The sequence below is a fragment of the Pseudophryne corroboree genome (assembly GCF_028390025.1).
Source record: "Pseudophryne corroboree isolate aPseCor3 chromosome 3 unlocalized genomic scaffold, aPseCor3.hap2 SUPER_3_unloc_17, whole genome shotgun sequence".
Classification (NCBI taxonomy): domain Eukaryota; kingdom Metazoa; phylum Chordata; class Amphibia; order Anura; family Myobatrachidae; genus Pseudophryne; species Pseudophryne corroboree.
In genome coordinates, this window is record NW_026967505.1 from 1168881 (window position 1) to 1194836 (window position 25956).

General features: G+C 43.7%; 1 protein-coding gene across 1 annotated transcript in view; it reads left to right on the plus strand.

Annotated features, from left to right (window-relative positions):
- The window catches only part of LOC134983534 (zinc finger protein 260-like), a 42519-nt gene extending 32510 nt beyond the window's left edge, over positions 1 to 10009 (plus strand). Inside the window, exon 6 of the mRNA XM_063949192.1 lies at positions 7444 to 10009. Within this exon, the coding sequence (XP_063805262.1) occupies positions 7444 to 9176 (1733 nt within the window). The 3' untranslated portion in view covers positions 9177 to 10009. The remainder of the gene's footprint in view (positions 1 to 7443) is intronic.
- Positions 10010 to 25956: the final 15947 nt, after the last annotated feature.

The window sequence follows — 25956 nt, forward strand, 5'->3', positions numbered from 1 at the left end:
GAGGGGGGAAGTAGTGCCCACCCTGCGGGGTCTAAGCCACTGTCTCCGCTGACAGGACACTGAGCTCCAGAGGGGATAGATCGCTCCCCGCCACAGGGAAACGATCACCCCAGCAGCATGCCGCCGCCCCCTTGCAGAGCTGAAGTGTGGCAAGTGAGTCACCATCCCCCCTAACAAACGGTGGGTCGGTGTGAAGATGGTGGCTACAGGGTAGGTACTGCGCTCCCGGACAGCTCAGCGGTAACTATGTTCGGCACTGTGAGGGGCGCCCTGAGCCAGCGCCTGACCCTACACTGACCATTCCAGCCTTTCGGCATCTGCGGATCTCAGCCAGCACACAAAACCTCAGGCCAGTATAATCTATGAAGAGCGGGAAGACCACCCCATTAAGGGGCGGAGCTTCTCAGAGCAGACCCAGCAGCGTTTCAGCGCCATTTTCCTGCCTGCAAGTGGAAGATCAGTCCCTCCAGCGCAACTCCAGCTATCTGTACGGTACCGGGGGGTTGTAGAAGGGAGGGGAGGCTGTGTAAGACTCTGTCTCCTATTAAGGGACACAGTCAGCGCTGGCTTAGGGTCTCCCTATACCTGTGATGCGCTGTGTGTGGGTTGGCTCCAATCTCTTTGTCTCTCTGCCATTCTTGGGGGGGGGAATTCTGTCTGCCCTGTACCCTGTGTGTATGTGGGGTGTATTAGCAGACATGTCTAGAGACTCTGTCTCATATGCTGCAGAGGATTTATCTTCTCAGGAAGATCCCATCCCATGTAGTCAGGATTGCACTGTTGTAGCGCAGATCCCAGCTAGAGAACCAGAGTGGTTAGTCTCTCTTAGGGGAACTATTCCTCAGATTTCTGAGAGGGTTACAAGAACTGAGCATGTCACTCAGGTATTGCAATCCTCTATGGTTGTATGGTCTGATACTGCTCTCTCAGGGTCCCCGCGGTACATTCTCACAAACGTGCGCTTTCCAAGATTATGCAGGATGACACGGGCACCGATTCTGACACGCAGACGGTGACGGGGATGTGTCGAGGTGGACGGTGTCACTTGCTAAGGGGGTGCAGTTGATGATTGAGGACGTATGGGATGTGTTGCACATTTCTGACACAGCTCCTGAGCAGGTAGAGGAGGCCTTTTTCACGGACAGTAAGAAGGCCCCTCTCACTTTTCCAGCATCCAAGAAATTAAATGCTATATTTGAAAAGGCCTGGTAAAATCCGGAGAAGAAATTCCAGATCCCTAAGAAGGGTCTTGGTTGCTTTTCCATTCCCAGAGGATGATAGAAAGAAATTGGAGTCTCCACCTATAGTGGACGTCTCTGTTTCCAGGCTGTCAAAACAAGTGGTTTTACCAGTCCCGGGATCTACCGCATTGAAGGACCCGGCTGATCGCAAGGTGGATGCTACGCTCAAATCCATATATACGGCTTCAGGGGCTATACTGCAGCCTACTATTGCCTGTGCATGGATTTCTAAAGCTATAGCCAGGTGGTCAATCACTCTGCAGGAGGACTTGACTACGATGGATACAGGTGACGTTGATTTATTCTTATGTAACAGTAAGGATTCTGCAGGGTTCCTGGTAGATTCCATGAAAGACCTGGGTTCCATGGTTGCGGGGATCTCCTCCATGTCCGTCTCGACTCGCAGGGGTCTCTGGCTACGCCAATGGTCTGCAGATGCGGAATCCAGGAAATGCGTGGAGGGCCTACCCTACACAGGTCAGGCTTTATTTGGGGAGGCGCTGGATGCATGGATTGCCACGGCTACGGCGAGTAAGTCTCCTTTTCTCCCCTCAGCTGCACCGGCTACAAAGAAACCTTTTACACCAGCCATGTCACAGTCCTTTTGGCCTGCGAGGCCTAGAAAGAACAAGCCTTCTCACACCTTCTTCAGAGGTGGTTGTTCTAAAGGAAAAAAGCTTGCTCCCGCAGGTTCCCAAGACCAGAAGCCTGCATCTGGTACCCCCAAGTCCTCCGCATGACGGTGGACCGCACAGCCTGGAGTAAGGTCAGGTGGGAGCAAGACTCTGGCATTTCAGCCACATCTGGGTGTTGTCTGGTCTGGACCCTTGCATACAGGATATAGTGTCCAGGGGGTACAGACTGGAGTTTCAAACTTTCCCACCTCACCGTTTCTTCAAAGCAGGCTTACCGGCTTTGCTGGCAGACAGAGCAATTCTTCTGGAAACTATCTGAAAGCTGCTAGTGTCCAAGGTCATTGTTCCAGTTCCGCCTCATCAGTGGTACAAGGGTTACTATTTGAACCTTCTTGTGGTACCGAAGCCGGATGGTTCTGTACCGCAAATTCTGAACTTAAAGTCTTTGGACGCTTATCTCAGGGAGTTCAAGTTCAAGATGGAGTCTCTGAGAGCTGTCATCTCAGGACTGACGAAGGGGGAATTTCTGGTGTCCCTGGACATCAAGGATGCGTACCTCCACATTCCCATTTGGGCGCCGCATCAGGCTTATCTCAGGTTTGGACTGTTAGACGATCACTATCAGTTTCAACCGAGGGTCTTCACCAAGGTGATGGCAGAGATGATGGTTCTGCTCCGCAAGCAGGGGGTGAACATAATTCCGTATCTGGACAATCTCCTGATCAAGGCGTCATCCAGGGAGAAGTTGTTAAGATCCATTGCTCTCACGACACAACTGCTCAAGGAGCACGGTTGGATCCTGAACCTTCTAAAGTCTCATCTGGAGCCGAAAAGGAGGCTTTCCTGGGAATGATCCTCGACACGGAGGTGCAGAGGTGGTTTCTACCGGTGGAGAAAGCATTGGTGATTCAAACAATAGTCCAGGATGTCTTGGAGCCTTCCCGGGTATCGGTTCATCAGTGCATCCACCTTCTGGGGAAGATGGTTGCCTCCTACGAGGCTCTGCAGTACGGAAGGTTTCATGCTCGATCCTTTCAGCTGGATCTCTTGGACCAGTGGTCGGGATCTCACCTACATATGCACCAGAGGATACGTCTGTCACTAAGAGCCAGGATTTCGCTCCTGTGGTGGCTACAACTACCACACCTTCTGGAAGGCTGAAGGTTCGGGGTTCAGGACTGGATCCTTCTAACCACGGATACAAGTCTAAGAGGTTGGGGAGCATTCGCTCAGGGAGAAACCTTCCAAGGAAGGTGGTCGTATCAAGAATTCCTTCTCCCAATAAACATCCTGGAGCTAAGGGCCGCGTACAATGGCCTTCTTCAAGCAGCACACCTACAGGCTCGAGTTGTTCAGGTTCAGTCGGACAACGTGACCACAGTGGTCTACATAAACTGAAAAGGCAGAACGAAGAGCAGGGCTGCAATGTCAGAGGTGTCAAGAATCCTCCTCTGGGCAGAAAGGCACGCAGTGGCGATGTCAGCAATCTTCATTCCGGGAGTAGACAACTGGGAAGCAGACTTCCTTAGCAGACACAATCTCCATCCAGGAGAGTGGGGCCTCCACCCGGAGGTGTTCGAGGAGGTAACCGGTTGGTGGGTGGTTCCTCACATAGACATAATGGCCTCCCGCCTCAACAAGAAGCTGCAGAGGTACAGTTCCAGGTCGAGAGACCCGCAGGCAGTGGCGGTGGACGCACTGGTAACACTGTGGGTGTTCACGTCAGTGTATGTGTTCCCTCCACTTCCTCTGATTCCAAGAGTTCTTCAACTTGTAAGAAGAACAAAGGTTCTGGCAATCCTCATTACTCCGGACTGGCCAAGGAGGGCTTGGTACGCGGATCTGCTGGAGCTTCTGCTGGAAGATCCACAGCCCTTACCTCTTCGGGAGGATCTGCTGCTGCAGGTGCCGTTCGCTTATCAAGACTTACCACGTCTACGTTTGACGGCATGGCGGTTGAGCGCCAGATCTTAGCTGGGAAGGGTATCCCGAGTGAGGTGATTCCTACCCTGATACATGCTAGGAAGGGGTAACAACTAAACATTACCATCGAATTTGGAAAAAATGTGTCTTTGTGTGAATCCAAGAAATTTCCTGCGGTGGAGTTTTAACTAGGACGTTTGCTCCTTTTCCTGCAAGCAGGTGTAGATATGGGCCTGAGATTGGGCTCCATCAAGGTTCATATCTCGGCTTTATCCATTTTCTTCCAAAAGCAATTGGCTGTCCTCCCTGAGGTTCAGACCTTTTTGAAAGGGGTTCTGCACATCCAGCCTCCCTTTGTGGCGCCAATGGCACCCTGGGATCTTGATGTGGTATTACAGTTCCTGCAATCTGATTGGTTTGAGCCTCTACAGGAGGCTGAAATCAAGTTTCTCACATGGAAGGCGGTCACTTTGTTGGCCGTAGCTTCTGCTTGACGCTTGTCGAAATTGGGGGCTTTGTCCTGTAAAAGTCTCTATCTGATCTTCCATGAAGATAGGGCGGAACTCAGGACTCGTCCGCAGTTCCTGCCTAAGGTTGTATCAGCTTTTCATATCAACCAACCAACCAACCTATTGTGGTGCCAGTGGCTACTGACACCTCAATTGCTTCAAAGGCCTTGGATGTTGTGAGGGCTTTGAAGATTTATGTGAGGAGGACGGCTAGTCATAGGAAAACTGACTCTCTGTCCTCTATGATCCCAAGAAAATTGTGTGTCCTACTTCTAAGCAGTCGATTTCACGCTGTATCAGGTTCACCATCCAGCATGCATATTCTACGGCAGGATTGCAGTGTCCAAAATATAAAGGTCCACTCTACTCGTAAGGTGGGCTCTTCCTGGACGGCTGCCCGGGGTGTCTCGGCTATACAGCTTTGCCGAGCAGCTACTTGGTCTGGGTCGAACACGTTTGCTAAGTTTTACAATTCGATACCTTGGCCTATGATGACCTCAAGTTTGGTCAAGCAGTTTTGCATGACCCTCCATGCTCTCCCTCCCGATCTGGGAGCTTTGGTACATCCCCATGGTACTAATATGGACCCCAGCATCCTCTAGGACGTAAGAGAAAATAGGATTTTAATTACCTACCGGTAAATCCTTTTCTCGTAATCCGTAGAGGATGCTGGGCGCCCGCCCAGCGCTGCATTTTCCTGCTTTGGTTTTATAGTTCAGCACTGCCTGGTTCCTAGGTAGGTTCTGCATTATTTACTGTTTCAGTTGTTGCTAAGTTTTCCGGCATGTTAGCCGAATTGCCTGTTCTGTGAGCTGGTATGAATCTCACCATTATCTGTGTATTTCCTTCTCTCGAAGTATGTTGTCTCCTCGGGCACAGTTTCTAGACTGAGTCTGGTAGGAGGGGTATAGAGGGAGGAGCCAGCCCACACTATTAAACTCTTAAAGTGCCAATGGCTCCTGGTGGACCCGTCTATACCCCATGGTACTAATATGGACCCCAGCATTCTATACGGACTACGAGAAAAGGATTTAACGGTAGGTAATTAAAATCTTGTTTTTTCAACCTTAGATACTATGTTACTATGTAATAGAAAAGGAAACTATAGGTCAGTAAGACAATACAGTAGGAAACTATAGGTCAGTAAGACAATACAGTAGGAAACTAGGTCAGTAAGACAATACAGTAGGAAACAAGGTCAGTAAGACAATACAGTAGGAAACTGTAGGTCAGTAAGACAATACAGAAATAAACTATATGTCAGTAAGACAATACAGTAGGAAACTATAGGTCAGTAAGACAATACAGTAGGAAACTGTAGGTCAGTAAGACAATATGGTAAGAAACAATAGGTCAGTTAGACAATACAGTAAGAAACTATGTCAGTAAGACAATACAGTAGTAAACTAGGTCAGTAAGCCCATACAGTAAGAAATTATAGGTCAGTAAGACAATACAGTAGGAAACTATAGGTCAGTAAAACTATAGATCAGTTAGGCAATACAGTAAGAAACTATAGGTCAGTAAGACAATACAGTAAGAAACTCTAGGTCAGTAAGACAATACAGTAGGAAACTATAGGTCAGTAAGAAAATACAGTAGGAAACTATAGGTCAGTAAGACAATACAGTAGGAAACTATAGGTCAGTAAGACAATACAGTAGGAAACTATAGGTCAGTAAGGCAATACAGTAAGAAACTCTAGGTCAGTAAAACAATACAGTAGGAAACTATAGGTCAGAAAGACAATACAGTAGGAAACTATACGTCAGTAAGACAATACAGTAAGAAACTATAGGTCAGTAAGACAATACAGTAGGAAACCTTTAAAAAGGCTTTTTAAATGAGTTCCTCCTAACACCGCACAACTGCTCAGTGCGCAGACATTTGTGCGCAAATTAAAAAAACCTATGGAGAATTATCACCAATAACTTTTTGCGGCTAATTGGATAGAGATTTTTTGCGATGAACTGAATCCCCCCCATAAAGTGTTTATACATACAGTGTGATGTTACATCGAGATTACCGCTGGAGGAAACTCTGCCACAATATTATTAAATGTGGAATTTAGCCCGTCCTCATATGGGTGTAATATATTAATATATTCTTACTGGACAGGATTACCAGCACTGAATCAGTTAACACCCAATATAATATACATGCCGATGTTTAACTACAAAAACCACTTGTTTTTTTATTACTTTATTCACCTTTATACATTAACCTTTGTGTTTTATATATCACTGATTTATCTTACATACTTCACTTAATAAACAAACAGGACATCACTTTCTCTTCTTTGCTGTTTTATTATTGCAAAGCCCATGTCACCTCTAGTAATCCCACCTGAGCGTCCATGTCACCTCTAGTAATCCCACTTGAGCGTCTGTGTCACCCCTAGTAATTTCACACGAGCATCTATATCACCTCTAGTAATCCCACACGAGCGTCCATGTCACCTCTAGTAATCCCACACGAGCGTCCATGTCACCTCTAGTAATCCCACACGAGCGTCCATGTCACCTCTGGTAATCCCACATGAGCGTCCATGTCACCTCTAGTAATCCCACCTGAGCGTCCATGTCACCTCTAGTAATCCCACATGAGCGTCTGTGTCACCCCTAGTAATTTCACACGAGCATCTATATCACCTCTAGTAATCCCACACGAGCGTCCATGTCACCTCTAGTAATCTCACACGAGTGTCCATATCACCTCTAGTAATCCCACACGAGGGTCCGTGTCACCTCTAGTAATCCCACACGAGCGTCCGTGTCACCTCTAGTAATCTCACACGAGCATCCATGTCACCTCTAGTAATCCCACATGAGCATCCATGTCACCTCTAATAATCCCACACGAGCGTCCATGTCACTTCTAGTAATCCCACATGAGCATCCGTGTCATCTCTAGTAATCACACATGAGCATCCATGTCACCTCTAGTAATCCCACGTGAGCGTTCAGTGTTGATCAAGCTCCAGTTTAAGCATCCTAGCCGTTTTTTGTTTTTTAATACACATAAAAGCAATGATTACAGGTAAAAAATTTCAGTTATAGAATTATATATTGTATCCTGTAACACCCTGGGTCTTGTCTACTCATTTTATATATTAATGTATTTTATTTCCAGCAGATGGACACACATGCAGGAATATCTCAGAAGGACATCTAATGTTATCCCCGGATTGTGACATAAAAGAAAATGACAGTATACAGGATTCTCCAGGAGCTAACCCCATTACCCCAATTATTCATCCAGCTCTATCAGCTGATCCCTCTGATCCTGGGAAATGTTCTCCTGATCACTCTAATATTGGTGCATCTGATACAGCTCTGAGAGTAGATACAGTGTTTCCCTGTTCTATAGATGCCAGATGTTTTGCACAGAACACAAAGCGTATTACCAATCAGCCAGTTAAGGCAGGTGAAAAGCCATTTCCTTGTTCTGTGTGTGGGAAATGTTTTACATATAAATCGGCTCTTGTTACACATCAGAGAAGTCACACAGGTGAGCGGTCATTTCCATGTTCTGAGTGTGGCAAATATTTTACATATAAATCAAATCTTGTTAGACATGAGAGAAGTCACACAGGTGAGAAGCCATATTCCTGTTCTGAGTGTGGGAAATGTTTTACACAGAAAACAGCTCTTATTGGACATGAGAGAAGTCACACAGGTGAAAAGCCATATTCCTGTTCTGAGTGTAGAAAATGTTTTGTACGGAAATCACGTCTTGTTGCACATCAGAGAACTCACACAGGTGAGAAGCCATTTCCATGTTCTGAGTGTGGGAAATGTTTTGCACAGAAATCAGCTCTTATTGGACATGAGAGAAGTCACACAGGTGAGAAGCCATATTCCTGTTCTGAGTGTAGGAAATGTTTTGCAACTAAATCATTTCTTGTTATACACCAGAGAAGTCACACAGGTGAGAAGCCGTATTCCTGTTCTGAGTGTGGGAAATGTTTTGCACAGAGATCACATTTTGTTATTCATCAGTATGCTCACACAGGTGAGAGGCCATTTTCCTGTTCTGAGTGTGGGAAATGTTTCGCACATAAATCAGTTCTTGCTACACATCAGAGAAGTCACACAGGTGAGAAGCCATATTCCTGTTCTGAGTGTAGGAAATGTTTTCCACAGAAATCACTTCTTGTTATACATCAGAGTAGTCACACAGGTGAGAAGCCACTTCCATGTTCTGAGTGTGGGAAATTGTTTTCATCGAAATCAAATCTTAGTAGACATCAGAGAAGTCACATAGGTGAGAAGCCATATTCCTGTTCTGAGTGTAGGAAATGTTTTGCACGGAAATCATCTCTTGTTATACATCAGAGAAGTCACACAGGTGAGAAGCCGTATTCCTGTTCTGAGTGTGGGAAATGTTTTGCACACAAATCACATTTTGTTATTCATCAGCATGCTCACACAGGTGAGATACCATTTTCCTGTTCTGTGTGTGGGAAATGTTTCGCACAGAAATCAGCTCTTGTTACACATCAGAGAAGTCACACAGGTGAGAGGCCATTTTCCTGTTCTGAGTGTGGGAAATGTTTTGTACGGAAATCAGCTCTTGTTACACATCAGAGAAGTCACACAGGTGAGAAGCCGTATTCCTGTTCTGAGTGTAAGAAATGTTTTGCACGGAAATCAGATCTTGTTCCACATCAGAGAAGTCATACAGGTGAGAAGCCGTATTCCTGTTTTGAGTGTGGGAAATGTTTTGCATATAAATCAAATCTTGTTACACATCAGAGGAGTCACACAGATGAGAAGCCATTTTCCTGTGGTGAGAATAAATCCGCTCTTGTTGAACATATTAGACATTACCCAAGTACGGAACCATTTAAATCTTCTGGAGTATAATTATCACTGTCATGCAATGTTCGTTAAGAGTGAATCCTATCTCCTATGCTTTATAAAATATACATGCTACCACTGGGTGATGTAATCAGACGTCATGGCCTGGTCTACCACTGCTATGCAGATGACCTGCTTTTTGCTCCATGTACTGAGAACCTAATACCAATCCTAAATAGTTGTCTAGCTGGGCGCCAGGGGTGGATGATGCCAGCCCAGCATTACATGGTCCAAGGTACCAGAAGCAGCTTCTGCCTCCTTACTGCCCTGCTGGCTTCTACAGATGAAAGACTGTTACCAGCAGTACCAAGAATCTCCTGTAATTCAGTAATTCATTTAAGGGTTGAACTTTTAGCTTTGCAGCCCTGACCATGGAACTCACTGCCTTGCACAGTCCAATAGGCCTCCACTCTAGAGACCTTCACAAACAGACTAATGACTGTTACTCACGCTTTTCATTAATGTACCTCTATTTACTTCCTAAATAATACATCCCAAATGCTTAGGTCTTTTTTTCTGCTGTTTATTTTGTATCTTGTGCTTTGTGTAAATGTGAATGTCTAATACCAGTTTGCACAATCTGTATTGCTGCACGACAATATGGCGGCCATTGGAACGTGTTTTCACTTCTTCTAGTTTGCCTAACTTGTTGCAGACACTCATCTTGATCAGGAGTGTCGAGTGTTTTCTGATACAAGATCCTGTCCATATATACCCTGTACATTACCATGTGCATTAGAGTCACCCGGGTTCCATCTGCGGTGGTTTGTTATATGTTACATCTATATGGTGCGGAGACTCCCCTGTATTTCATAATAAAAGCTTTTGTTTGCATCTAATTATTGCATTAAATCTTTTATTTTTTATGCTGTTTTATATTCCCGTCTGAATAATTATGCCATAATGTCTAATCTCGGAGTGGACCCCAGAAGATGTAAAGAAACCGTGTAAGTGTTCCATCATTCTGTTTTGTGTAAGCATACAGGTAAGTGATGGCACGGTGGTCACTGTCCATCACATTCCGGTGGTGTAATGGAAGTGGGACTGTCTTGGCTTATTCTAGTCTACTGCAGAAATAAAAAACTCAGCCTTTATCCTGCTTAAAAAAATTGCAAAGCCTATAAATCAAGCTTGGTTGGACAAGACAGAGGCCACATTAATGGTGGCACATCATATAGGCTGAGGACCCATGCTTCTGGTATATATGGCATAACTCCCTCTTCACCCACAAAAACCTTCCCTTCACCATTCACAATGTCCACCATTGCCCCTTCAGAAGGGACACAACTTTCCTTTGCTTGTTCCACCTCCACAGCCCAGGACCACCTGCATGACCATTACATGTTTATCTGGAGGCCAGGCATCTGGGAGGTTCATGGCCTGAGATGACCACAGAACCACCAGGTAGTGGGCAAGAAGAATCCACAGCCTCTAGAGGAACTGGAGAGTCCAAGGATCCACCCCGCATGAGGCAGAGAAGGGTCAACCACAGGGACTAGCTCACCAATTTCCTTCCTAAAAGCTGCTCTTTACCCAGTTTGGTACCTGTGGGATCCCACTCCAATTTCCCTTGAGAGTCCTTACCCTCACTAATCCCTTCTGAACCTACCAGTTCCTTCCCTCTTCCAACCACTCCTCCTTTTTAAGCTTTTCACCACCTGCTGTGTGAGTCCCATCCAACTACTCCATTCCTTAGAAACATAGAAACATAGAATTTGTCGGCAGATAAGAACCACTTGGCCCATCTAGTCTGCCCCTTTTTTTTTTTTTATATATTATTTTTTTTTTATCACTAACCTTATTTGTTCCTTATTTCTTTGTAAGGATATCCTTATGTCTATCCCATGCATGTTTAAATTGCTCTACTGTCTTAGCCTCTACCACCTCTGATGGGAGGCTATTCCACTTGTCCACTACCCTTTCTGTGAAATAATTTTTCCGCAAATTTCCCCTGAACCTCCCCCCCTCCAGTCTCAGTGCATGTCCTCGTGTCCTATTGCTTCTCTTCATTTGGAGAATGTTTCCCTCCTGGACTTTGTTAAAACCCTTCATATATTTGAAAGTTTCTATCATGTCCCCCCTTTCTCTTCTCTGCTCCAAACTATACATATTGAGATTTCTTAGTCTTTCTGGGTATGTTTTGTGATGTAGGCCATGCACCATTTTAGTTGCCCTCCTTTGTACAGTTTCTAATGTATTAATATCCTTTTGAAGATATGGCCTCCAGAACTGAATACAGTATTCTAGATGAGGCCGTACCAATGACCTATACAGTGGCATTATTACTTCTTTCTTTCTGCTGCTGATTCCTCTCCCAATGCAGCCAAGCATCTGACTAGCCTTCCTCATTGCCTTGTTACATTGCTTACCTGCCTTTAAGTCATCTGAAATAGTGACTCCTAGATCCCTTTCCTCCTCAGTAGTTTCCAGTATAGTGCCATTAATACTGTATTTAGCTTTAGGATTTTTGAGACCCAAGTGCATGATTTTGCATTTTTTGGCATTAAACTGTAATTGCCAGACTCTTGACCATTCCTCTAGTCTACCTAGATCCTCAATCATTTGTTTTACCCCACCTGGTGTGTCTACCCTGTTGCATACCTTTGTGTCATCTGCAAAAAGGCATACTTTCCCTTTAATCCCATTTGCAATGTCACCAATAAAGATATTGAAAAGCACTGGTCCAAGTACAGATCCCTGGGGTACTCCACTGGTAACATTTCCCTCCTGTGAATGCACTCCATTTACCACAACTCTCTGTTTTCTATCCTTCAACCAAGATCTTATCCATTCAATAATCCTAATATCCAATCCCAAACTTTCAAGTTTATTTAGCAGTCTGCGATGTGGAACTGTGTCAAAAGCCTTACTAAAGTCAAGATAAGCTATATCCATGGCTCCACCTTTATCCATCACTTTAGTCACACAATCAAAAAAGTCAATAAGATTTGTTTGACATGATCTTCCCCCAGTGAATCCATGCTGTTTGGGATCCAGTAAATTGCCGGATTTGAGATGATCTACAACTCTTTCTTTTAAGAGTGTTTCCATCAATTTCCCTACTACTGATGTAAGACTCACTGGTCTGTAGTTGTTTGCCTCTTCCTTGCTTCCACTTTTGTGCAGTGGGACTACGTTTGCTCTTTTCCAGTCCCCTGGAATTTCTCCTGTAGCTAATGACTGGTTGAATAATTCTGTCAATGGTGCTACCAGCACCTCTTTAAGTTCTTTTAGTATCCTTGGATGTATCCCATCTGGCCCCATAGATTTGTCCACTTTCAGCTTTGAGAGTTCTGTTAGGACCTTCTCCTCTGTAAATGTACTTGTTTCATTTTCCTGAATATCCCTGCAACTTAACTGTGGCCCCTTCCCCTCTCTTTCAGTAGTAAATACTGAGCAAAAATAATCATTAAGATGATCTGCTATTAAATTGTCTCCCTCAACAAGATTCCCAGTGTCCGTCTTTAGTTTTATAATTCCGCCTTTTGTTTTTCTTTTTTCGCTTATATACCTAAAAAAAGTTTTGCCTCCTTTACCCACTGACTGGGCCATTTTCTCCTCAGCTTGTGCCTTTGCACATCTGATTACCTTCTTTGTCTCCTTCTGTCTAACAAGATATATCTTTTTGTCTTCATTATTTTGTGTCTGCTTATATTTCCTAAAAGCCATCTTTTTTGCTCTCACAATATTTGCTACTTCTTTTGCAAACCACACTGGCTTCCTTTTCCTTGTGTTTTTCCTAACAGTTTTGATACAAAGGTCTGTTGCCTTCAATATTGCACATTTGAATGTTTTCCACCTCTCCTGCACTGTTTCCAAGTTCCTCCACTCTGCCAAAGAATCGCTTACACATTTTCCCATCCCTACAAAATCAGCCTTCCTAAAATCCAACACCTTTGTTTTTGTATGGGACGAGTCAGTCTCTGTCTTAATGCTGAACCATACTGCTTGATGATCACTGGATCCGAGGTTTTCTTGACTCATTGGTGTAGCAACCTTCTTACCCCCACCACCCCCACCACACTGCTACACTGCAGTTAAGCTGTAAGACTTGCTGCTAGCAGTACTCACTATTCAGCACACACACTCACATCATGATTACACAGCTGTGCCACAGACACTGGGGGACATTTACTAAGCTCCCGATTTTGACCGTGATTGCGTTTTTTCTTCTAAGTGTCATCTCGGTCATTTACTAAACAGTATTTACGGCAGTAATGAGGGCATTCGTGTTTTTTTCCTTGGTCAAGTCTAAAATTACGAATGAGTACACCATCGGTCAAATTACGCCTGTTTAGATGCGAATCTCGGTCATTTACTAACCATTCGTAATTGTATTTGCTGCCGCGAAAATGCATTTGCGGACGCGAATATTTACGAATCGCATTTTTTTCCTAAAAAAAAACGCGGCTGCCTTTGAAAACCGCGTTTACATGTGAACTTAATTTTCCATTACTCACACCTGAATTTTTGGGCCTATAAAAGAGTTTCAACCACATTCTCAACTACTCTCACTCTGAAATGGCGGCTGTAGTGTGTGGCAATGGTTTTTTGTTGGCTGTGGGATACGTTAGACTGCTCCATGAGGCTTCCAGGAATCAGGACCAGGTAAGTGAACATGGCCAACAGGTTGTCCAGGTACCGCGGAGGCTGCGCCAGCCTCGTTTTTTTAAAGGGCGTTTAAACTTAAATGCATTGTCCGATGATAGGGTCATACAGATGTTCCGCCTAAATAGAAACAACATTTTCCACCTGTATGACCTTGTCAAACTGGGCATAGACCCTGAGACAGCACGCTCTCGCTCTGTCTCAGGCCTACACAAACTCCTGGCTGTGTTACACTTTATGGCTACTGGGAGCTACCAGGCTGTGGCAGGCGACGTCATTGGGATCTCACAGCCCACCTTTTCAAGATATTTGATGCAGGTGAGTCTACAAAAACCTATGCTGTTATGGCTAAGTGTTGCTTGTGTAATTTGAAACACCACAGTATTGTAGAGACTAACATAACATGACACTCACCTTAGCTTCTTTAATGTCCACTCAGGTTTTGGATGTGTTGGAGCCACACATTAAAGCATCAATCTGCTTCCCTACAGAGGAGTCGGAGTGGAGTGCTGTCAGGGTAGCTTTCTATGAGCTTGCTGGCATGCCCAATGTGCTGGGGGCCATAGATTGCACACACGTTCAGCTGAGATCACCTAAGGGCCGCCAGTATATATATACTAATAGGCATATGGATCCATCAACTAATGTCCAGGTGGTCTGTGATGCAAAATTAAAAATTATGAGTGTTGTTGCTGGTTACCCTGGTGCCTGCCATGACTCCTTCATCCTCAGTCAGTCATCGCTCTTCGATAAATTTGAGGACGGACAAATGCCTGATGGCTGGCTGTTGGGTATGTTGTAAATGTTATGTGTGTATGTCTTTTAACCACAGGCTTGATTTTGAAGGAGGTGAGAGAATCATCTCACATATGTCCTAATGTTGACTATATATGTTTTTCAGGTGATGGGGGTTACGGCCGCTACTCTTGGCTCCTTACTCCATTGTCCCACCCTGATTCTCCTGCTGAACACAGTTATAATCATGCACATAAGGCTACACGGAATGTGATAGAAAGATGTTTTGGGGTGCTGAAGTCACGTTTTCGGTGTCTAGATAAATCTGGTGGCCTTTTGTTGTATAGTCCCTCAAAGGTGACTAGGATTGTGTTCTGCTGCTGTTTTCTCCATAATCTGTGTTTAAGTCAAGATCTTGAACATGGTGAGGGAGAAAGCAGCCAGCAAGCAGAGGAGTTAGACCCATCTGGTGACAGTGTCAGTACAAATGTAGGGAGGCAGGTACGTCAAGAAGTGATCCTGCGATATTTTACAGGTTAGTTTAATTATGCTGTAATTAGCCTTCTCTAAACACTTTCATATACTTTCTATTGTGTGTTCTGTTACTTACTGTTTGTTGTTTATAGTGCTGTGTCCCTTGTGCTTAGTTGATGCTAACAAAACATTTACAGTCATTACCCTTGTAAAACATAACATCATACATACAGACCAGCTTCATACATTTTTGAGTCGGACCCAGGAATGTGTTTTTAAATCAAAAGCTTTTATTTTTTCTGAACAACATTTTGCAGTTATTTTTTTCTCTTGTGTGTGCTGGGTGCTGGCTCACTGGCACGTGCTCTTGATGAACGCCGGACAGGGGAGGTGACTGGCGTTTGAACCGGGGTTGTGGTTCCAGAGCTGGAGGTAGCTTGATGGCCACCCATGTTAGCAATATTGCTGCTGAGATTATTCAAACTGGCAATCAGCTGTGTGTTTGTAGCAGTGTGGCTGGCTACTATTCTGGATAAGGCCTCATTCACCACTTGATTGTGTTGTATTATCTGTACAAGTGCCTGCTGATGTCGCTGTTGGTCATCTATAATGCGTGTTAAGTTTGCGTTCATTTGACTATTTTCCGCCCTAATTTGTTCCATAGAGGTCGCCATTCTCCCTACTTGGACTATTAGTCTGCCTGAGTTGCGACTAAGCCGCGGAAGATGATGGGGCAGACTGGCAAGGTGTTGTGTGTGTTGGGTGAGTGTGGCATTGCTTTGGGCCTGTTGGCTTGTCCAACTTGCCCAAAAGTCGTCTGGAATTTGGGTTTGGGGCGGAGCTTGTGCCAGTTGTGGACTGCTGGTTGGTTGGGGTATATCCTGCAACTGGATTGGCATGCTTGGATCAACAGCTGTAAGTTGCAGTGTGAATGATGGCTGTTGTTCTGGTCCCTGCTGCTCGTCACCGGACATCAAGTTGTGCTCTGTATGGGGGAGGCAACATGCAATGTTGTTTGTTTTTCAATTTGGTGTGCCGAATACAACACATTAATACATTCCTAATACTACATTTTTGTAATCTTACCTCTTGTTTTTCTGTACGTTAACAATTTTTTTCTTTTTATAACCATAAACCACACACAGGCACAGATATTGTCAAAATTGCATATTACTCACCTAACTAACTTCCCTCCACAACATTACACTGTTAGATTCCCTCCCCTCACCACGAGCTAGACAACTTACCTGTATAGTGGCGAGGAGCAGAGCAAGTAAGCCATCTACATACTGGTCATGGACGATGTGTGTTCACTATTTATGCTTTTGTGTTTGGTAAATAAATTTAATACACTTCATAATTTTGAACATGGAAAAGTGGGTGTGCTTTATGTATCCTCAAAACTGTTTTTAACAAACAACTAGATTGTCTAAACCATCCACTAAGACCTTAGTTATTTTAAGCAAATCACCTTGAGCAATAGAAGACGTTACATCCCATTGATTGCAGGTGAAAACATGTAAACTCAAAACCCACTAACATCATCATAAATGTACTGTGTATATTCTTGCTTATGTGTTTTGTTTAAAATTTAACTCACCAGATAACTGAGGTGATCTGGGCTCATCACTCTGCGAACTCGCCAATAGTGCCAGTGGTGGCTGGGATGACACTGCCGATAGCCTTCGCCTGGGTGGGGATGATGGAGGTGCAGATTCAGACCCAAGACGCCGAGTCTTAGTTGTCCTCCTTGGTAAGTGGCCCGAGCCCTGTGATGGGCGCCTTACAGGAGGTCGGCTGGCAGAAGCAGAACCTAGGTTGAAATGATTAAATTAATATTTTGTACTTATATTTTTTTTCAGAAAAAGTGACTAGAGTGAAGACTTACCTGCAATACCGGCATCATCACGACTGGTCTGAGGCCTTTCTGGGCGGCTGGGCTGTGTGACTGTGAAAAAAGGAACATCAACATTATATTATTTTTATTTTGTAAAAGGACCCAGTGCAAACCATTGATGTACTGTAAGCATATATTTGGTTTGGTTTACACAACAATAAAAAGCTTACGTGGTTTTCAATGTACTTTTTTTGAGTGGATAAAATAAAAGTAAGTCATGTGGGCCACACTTTTTGTCATAAACAAACATCAATGTTGCAAAATAGTGCAGAGATTCCGTACTTTCTAAGTTGAACAAAATGTACTGTTTTGGAAATTGACAAGTTTTACAGTGGTCTGTTTAAGTTTAATCCAAATTATGCATACAAAAAAAACACACGTTACAGCATTTTCGCCAAAAATAGGGCCATAAATTTGAAAGCAACTTATGCAAGCAGCAAAAATTATGGAAATAACAAAAACACACCTTAAGGGAGCATAGTCCTGCAATTGTTCAAAAAAACCACAAAAAAAAACACAAATTGCACCAAAAAAAAAATAATATCAACATTAACAAACAAACTTACCATCCTGCGTGGGTCGGTCTGAATCCCGGACGTGAGTAGCACACACCACTTCGCTTGGAATCAATGCCCGCACAGGCTCCTCCCAGTCCCGATAGGCGACACGTAAAGGTGGGCCACCTCCGGTCCTACGTGCAGCTTTGGCCTCTTTGGCCATCTTGGCCTTGACACGCCGCTTGATATCATAGAACCGCTTGCGGCACGTGTCCTCTGTCCGCCTCACCACACCCTCACTATTGACAGCAAGTATGACTTGCCCCCACAGGGCAGACTTCCTGCGGGAGGACACCCTGGCAGCATCCTGACCAAACAATTGGCGATGGTGCTTCATCAGCTCCCGCACCAACGCCATGTTTTCAGCATAGCTGAACTTTATATTCCTGCCAGTCTTGGTAGTGGTGCGTGGCTGCGGAGCCACAGCACCATCACTATCACTAGAAAACTGACCAACAGGCACCCCCTCCTCCTCCTCCTCACTCACCTCCTCCCTCTTACTACCCCCCTCCACCTCACTAACAGCCTCCACCTCACTACGAGCCTCCACCTCACTACCAGCCTCCACCTCACTAACCTCCGCCACCACACTGACCTCTGAGTCGGACATGACAAACAACAGAAAACACTGAAAAAAGAAAACACAAAACACACTCCTCCACTACTCCTACTACACACCACACAGCCAACACACACGCTCACTCACTCACAAACAAAGACAAAAGACTGAAATAAAAAAACAAGGACAAAAAAATTAACAAACTGGTAAAAAACAATACAACAAAGTTCACAAGACTACTAACACACACAGTACAGCACTCAACAATCACCAAACTCCTCTCCAAATCCACCAAAAACTCCACCAAACTCACCAACTCCAAATACACCTTCCTCTCTCCTCTCCACTAGCTAAACCCACGAGGTGCGGAGTGTTTGGGGCGTTTTTATAGTAACATGCACAGACACTCCTCCTTGACGAATACAACCAATCACGGCCGCGTGACGAAAACGAAACTTAGAAGTCAAATCGCGTCCGCAAAATAAAAAACACTGCCGTAACAGACTTGTGACGCATTCGTAAAAAAAAACCCCTACGCGGCCGCTAAAAAACTAAACGCGGCCGCATTCTACAGCAGAAAAGCACGAATGACATCGACATCGGAAGATACAAAAAATACGAATACGAATGCTTAGTAAATGAGTCGTAATCAATTCAAAAAGTTGCAAGATTACACTGTCGATGTCAGTCGCATTTGAACTTGAACATGATTCTGAAAAATACGAATCTTAGTAAATGTCCCCCACTGTCTCACTGACAACCAGGATGAGACACTCCCAGAAAGGCATGTATGTATGAGTACGGAGAGAGTGGGCGCAGTGGGGCTGCATCACTGACAGCCAGGACGAGACACTCCCAGAAAGGCATGTATGTATGAGTATGGAGAGAGTGGGCGCAGTGGGGCTGCATGACTGACAGCTGAGCCTGTCACGTCAGTGAGGTGACAAAATGCAAGATATAATTACCTAGCTAAATCAGGCACTAATGCAATGTTACATGTATTAAATGAGCACCAAATATATTGATTAGATAGCAGCTCCTATGCGGCAACTGGATGCCTTAGACGATATAGATTGTTTAAGTTTCAATAGAGACATAAATGAGCGCTGATGGTATATAAATAAAAATATTTCTAATATTTATTAGAGTTCAACACAATAAAAACAGTTATGCCAATAATAACCAGATAAAATGTAGCCACAATATTTCTGATTGTATATAAACTGTATACAGATTCAGCTGTAATCACTCATATTAGATCAATTGTACTTAAATGCAGCTGAATCAGCTGATATGTGCAGTATTGCGGTCCATTAATTAACATATTAGAGTGTAGGAGTACTCCAATTTATGTATATACCAGAGGGATCCCACGGTATGAAAGTGGATAATTTAAGTAGTTCAGTATCCTCACTTATAGGTCAGTGTTCTCACCCAATGTTGGTAATCTCCGCTGGTTCCCGTCAATAGCAAAGTGCAGTGTGAGCTACAAACGGCTGCAGGTATCCCTCACAGATGGACCAGTGGGAGATGCAGCGAGCTCCGATAATCAGTCTGCAGACAGGGCGTCTCACCACAGGGGCGGGCGGTAGCGTTCCGTCCCGTGTGACAGCAGTGAGGATCAATGAAATTGTTTATAGCGGGGTTAAATGAAGTGGATGAATCTCCTTCAATGGACCGACAATAGCTACAACACTCAACGCGTTTCTCCGCCACAGGCAAACGGCGGTTTCCTCAGGAGATATGAATACCCAATGAAGAAGTAAATGGGTATTTAAACCGTTTGTATCCAATTGGCTTTTGAGTGGTGATATGCACACCTGAGTGAATGCTCGGTGTTGATTAATTTGTATAGAGTTGATCCACATGATGTAATTAATACAGATGCTCTTTTGTTAAAAAAAAAAAAGGAACTATAAAGATAATATCAAGCTTAAACAATAAAATTAGTACTTATAGTAGATAGTGGTGGGAAAACAAAGAACACACTAATCCCCATATATATGTATACACAGATAGAATTTCTAATGGACATACAGATACCTAATATGTAGCTTTATTAATTTGACATTAAATACGTCTTGCTTTATAGAGATTATTTTTATATATAGTTTGAATATTTATTCTCCTCTCTATTCCTTTAAAGGGGTTTCGTGTTTCAAGTTATTCCCACCACTTTCTGAAAACATATATTCAATATAAAAAGGAATCTCTGAGGAGTATAACCATTAATTTAATTAGAAAGCTCCAAGAAACAAGTAATAACCCACCGAAAGCATATCGGACCAAACCACTGTATTCAAAATAGTAGGAGAGAAAATATTCAAATAGATGTTCCTAAGATATACAGATAATAATAATTAAACAGAAAAATCTTTTCTGAATCATCAGTCGTGACAGAGACCATCTGAGTTAGCCATGTGCATCGTCATATTCAGTGTAAATTGGTAATATATATATATATATATATATATATATATATATATATATATATATATGAGTCTATTGTTGCTCATATCACACTAGATAAAGAATAATCCAGAGATAGATACAAAGTACCATGTGTATCATATACTCCATAGATATCTCAAAGGATATATATGTATGTATAGACTAGGTTTCTTAATAGAAGGATAAGAAAACAGCCAGGGAAAAAAAGGGGGGAGAAAAGAAGAAAAAAAAAAGGAAGCTATAGGATAAAATAGAATAACATACAGATATTGATTCATATATTATTCAGCTCAATGTTTTCGTTGAGCGCTAGAGGGAACAAAGTATCTATCATACAAATCCAGTATGCTTCCCTCTTACAGAGGAGGTTATATCTATCCCCACCTCGGAATGTCTGTTTTATATGTTCAACTCCCTGTATGGACAGAACCCCACAATCACCTCCATGGAGTGATGGAAACATGTCCAGGTACACTGTGTTTAGTTGACTTTTTAAGAATTAATCTTCTATGTTCTAAAACCCTAGACAGCATATTGTTCTACAGACATATTGGCAACCGCAAATGCAGGAGATTACATAAACCACAAATGTTGTCTGGCAGTTTATATTGCCCACTATATCGAAGTATTCTTTAGTTCTATATGATAAAAATTATGATAGTCAGAGAGATAGATGGGGCATCCCATTCCCAGCCGGAACAGCACACTATTTGTAAGAGCCGGAGCGGTGCAGGGCTACTGGCTGACAGCCTATCATCTGGATAATGTATTCATGTTAGACCTAGTTTTCTATTGTTTACTACCACCACAGTGGACACTCAAAGGGTGAGTCATATAAGGTACCATTGTACCTTTTTGTTTACTCCCTATTGTCCAACAGTGATCTGACCAGACATGGTTGCTCTCTCGCTGATGTAATCACCTTGATTAGAATATGTATTGTATTCCAATGCTGTAAGATCCTTAGACAAAGAAGTCACCCTTATCCCATGTAATATGAAGCTTCTGGGGGTATAAGTAGAGCTAACCAGAGAGCTGAAAGAGATTCTATGCTCCTTGACTAAAAAGTGATGTTCTGTCAGGAGTTTGTGGTGGGAATTGTCATGTGGAATTGGATTACAGAGGTGTGCTGAGCTGTTTATAACACATTCTGTTCAATAACCACTGTTGGTTTTTCATCTACCACTGTGCCTGAGTAATTTGGAACCCAGTATCTTCACAGCTACTATCGATGGCGGGTAACTACCTGGCTCTCTTCCTTTGATGGTAAATCTAGTTATCATCAGGTATAGACCATCAAAGATTCCTGATCATCAATGGTTGATGGCCAATCCTAGACCAGACCCTGAGTGACCACAGCCACCACCAGATCCACAATGTGTACCTAGAAGCTGCCACATCTGGCACTTTGTTACCTGCCATCAGATCTACCTTCCCCTAGACAGCCACCTTTCCACATCTAAGCTGGAACTCTGCAGGTTTCCTTCACCACCAGCTTTGATCTCCTTTGCATTAGCATCCCGGCCAGCCTCACACAGGTCCATGGAAGCAGCATTATGATAACTTTTGACTCTTTATTTGCTGCAGCTGCTGTATAGTTCCTGTGATTTCCTCCAGCTTATTAACCAGCTGCACCAGCTCCTCATTTCATGTAACTCTCCCAGCTGCTGCAACAGATTTTTCTCCTGCAGGGTCCACAGGTTATCCACACGATAACATTGGAATATGATGACACGACAGCATATTTGCACCAAACGGTCAAAGCTTTTGGCCTCCCAGCATGCACTGGGCCCGTCCATATATCCCCACCTCCTGGCTCAGGCAAATCAGTTTTTTGTTTGGTGTGGCAGGAGTCAGATCATGGTCAAGAGGGCTGCTGGTTTTTAGCAGCAGGGGAAGCAGCAGCCTCTCAACAAAAACAGGCTGAAAAGCCAGTGGTAAGTAAAGCACATAGACATGAAACAACATCTTCACAGTCTACACATGCTTCAGATGAGGATTCATTGGAGAATGAAGACTCATTACACTCTGGTTCTGCATACGAAGATGAGGAGGAAGGTCTCAGTTCAGTGGACATATCTGAGTTAATTAATGCAATGAAAGCCATTCTATCCTTAGAATAATCAGCAGAGCCTGTGTTAAAATCCAAGTTTAAACGTCCCAAAACAGTTAGGACTGAGTTTCCTGGGTCAGAACAGCTGGAGGAAATTATTGTAGAGGCTTGGGCTACTCCCAGTAAGAAATTTAGAATTCCAAGGAAATGGAATTCCAAGTATCCTCTTCCAGCTGAGGACTGTTTAAACAGGGAGGTGGCCCCCAAAGTAGATACGCATGTCATTCGATTAGTGGGAATATCTACATTACCTCTGCCTTCAACATCATTAAATTATGTCACGGATAGGAGAGTTGATGGTTTTTAAAAAAAAACAACATTTTTTCCCTATCTGGGGCAATCATAAGACCAGTCATGGCTTCAGCCTGGCTGGCAAAAGCAGTGGCTGCCTGGACTGATGCATTGGAAGGGGATCTTTCAATTGCATCTAGAGAGCAGAAATCTCATGTAGCACATATCAAGCAGGCTGCAATGTTCTTGGAAGAAGCAGCCTTGGATATGGGTACTATTGCCTCTCAGGCATCAGCTTCAGCAGTAGCCGCTCGCAGAGTGGTTTGGCTATGTACACGGAAAGCTGATTCAGAATCCAAAAAGGTTTTGGAGTGTTTACCTTTTACTGGAGATATTCTTTTTGGTAAAGAATTAATCAGTATCTTGGAGTCAGAAGCAGACTCCAAAAAAGTGAAGTTTCCTTCCACAAACAAATTCAAGCCTAAAATTCCAGCTTTTCAGCCCTTTCCGTCTCAAGGGAAAACAAAAGGAAAAGGAGATGGCAAACAGTCCCAATACAAGAAGTCTGGTGTTAAAACTGAATGATAATAATAATAATAGAGAGTTCTCCATTGTGATGATATTCAGCATATAGAATTTATTATCAAAGAGGGAACCGCTCCCAATATTCTGCGCAGAGGAGCCTGGACCAAGACAGAATTCATCAATGAGCCTGTGTCTTTAGAACACTGACTTTACATTATTTATACCATAATATTATACAATTATTCAGAGCTTATTTACAAACAAGGCGTACATATAGATTAAATAATGGAGATACATTGGTTGATGAACAATTAGGGGAAATGCCAAATATGGTCAGATTAGCTAATTAAAGAGAGTGGTTTTATCCATAAGATGGCAGACTTGTCCATGAATCTTGACTCTCCTATATATAACAATTAGGTTCTCTGATAGGCTTCGTTGTCATAAAGGTCATTCTTGTTCATAATAACGTGTTGTCTGAAGTGAAGGTCCATCAGATATTCCATGATATGTCCTTGTTCTGCCACAAAGTCTCATACAATATCATTGAGCTCTCGTTATCTACACACAGGCCTTGCTACTAGCCACATAAACACCTAATCAAATGATGCTCAAGGGTTGTGGGAGAATATTACTCTGTGCATAGTAACTATATACTAAAAGAGGACACTGTTTAAGGGAACATTAGAATATCAAGAATCATAGCACAATTAATGAGACAATACAGGATATTTGATATAACTTCAACATTCCACAGTTTTGTTTAATCTCTAAACAACTATCATATAATAAATCAAATATTCACCATGTGTAAATTATTTGTCTGGTGATGAGTGGAGTAGTGTGAGATGTGAGATAGAATAAGGAAAACCCGTTCTCTGGATACAATCGCTGGCACTAGTCCACTGAGTATCGATGCGAAAAGCCTCAACCCTCCCGAAAACTTGTGTAGATAAGAGAAATGGAAGAGGTAGCGACAGAATGTGTTGTTTCTTTACCCTGGCTATAGGTTGAGTTTCTTCTTCCTATGTGTGTGTGTATGAAGCAAAAGCATGTACGCACCTACTATTTCTGTTAGTGTGATCATGTGTGGGCTACCGCAGTGTAGGTAACCGGGGTCATCACCATAAGATTAGTTTTTGGCTTTCTTTGGGTTGTTAGTATTTTGCCACACTGACGACCAAGGGCCGGCAGACATTTGATGCTTACATAGAGTATGTCACAACTGAGGGCCTGAGCTGACGGGAGGCAGCCTCAGTTGTAGGGGCTGAGATGTAACGGAACCTGGGAGGTTGTATCAGACCCCTAGACATGTAAGTAACATGTAGAATAACTGCCCGAAGGCGTGACCACGACAACCAGGATAAAAGTCAATGATGTTTATTATGACAAACTCCGCAACACAGCAGCAGTAAAGGAAACATAAAAGTCAACAGAGGATAAATACAATTCCTGGGTACTACAGGGTGGCAAGGGCCACAGGCACTGGTAGTGTGAGACAGTTCTTATGATCTTCTAGTTGGAAAGTCCTTACCAGGCCTGACTGTAGCAATGGAGAGAACCCAGGATCGTACCAGCTGGTGTTCCAGGAAAGGCTGGGCTGCTGAAGATAAAACGGCTGCTGGGGATACTGACTGGAACCAGACTGTTGTTGGTACGGAGTGGATACTGGCTGGAACCAGTTAAATAATAAACGAACTTGAGAGCGATGAAATAATAATGAAGTTTGGAGTTTGAGAGCGGTGAAATAATAATACCGGTGGAGAGTGGTAAACTGCAGAAAGGACACCGGCCCTTTAAGAGAAGCTGTACACTGCTGGAAGCAGGTGATTGATAATGAAGTTTGGAGTTTGAGAGCGGTGAAATAATAATACCGGTGGAGAGTGGTAAACTGCAGAAAGGACACCGGCCCTTTAAGAGAAGCTGTACACTGCTGGAAGCTGGGCTGGAAGCAGGTGATTGTTGTAACTGGAAACAGGTGAGTCCAGAATGGATCGGAGAGTCAGGCTACACCGCAGATGGAATGCTGGTGCGGGTCTCTATAGCAGAAGTCTGGAGACAGGAGCTGGAACCTGGAAGACAACCACAGGAGAGAGACAAACTGGAACTAGGTTAGACAACCAAAGCACTGACGCCTTCCTTGCTCAGGCACAGCTTACTTATACCTGCAGCAAGGAAGGGGTTGGCTAGGCAATTATGCAAATCAACAATACAGACAGCAGATTGGTGGAAATGCTCAGATGACAAAATCCAAGATGGCTGCGCCCATGCAGACACTTGGAGGGAAGTTTGGTTTGTAATCCATGTGAGAATTGAAACAGTAATGGCGACGCCGGCCACAGGAGACAGGAGACGCCAGACTGACAAGCGCACATTTAACCACGCGGGCACAGCGGAGGCCGCGGCTGATGAAATCACCACTCTGACATTCTGCATGTGGAAACTCAGGAACAGCGGGATCCGGTCCTGGAACGCTGAGCCAGCCTTAGGAGGCATCTGAAGGGTAAGTAATGGCGTCCAGATACCCGGATCGTGACAGCACCCCCCCCTTTAGGAGTGGCCCCAGGACACTTCTTAGGCTTTAAAGGAAACTTTGCGTGGAAATTTCGGACCAAGGCAGGAGCATGGACGTCTGA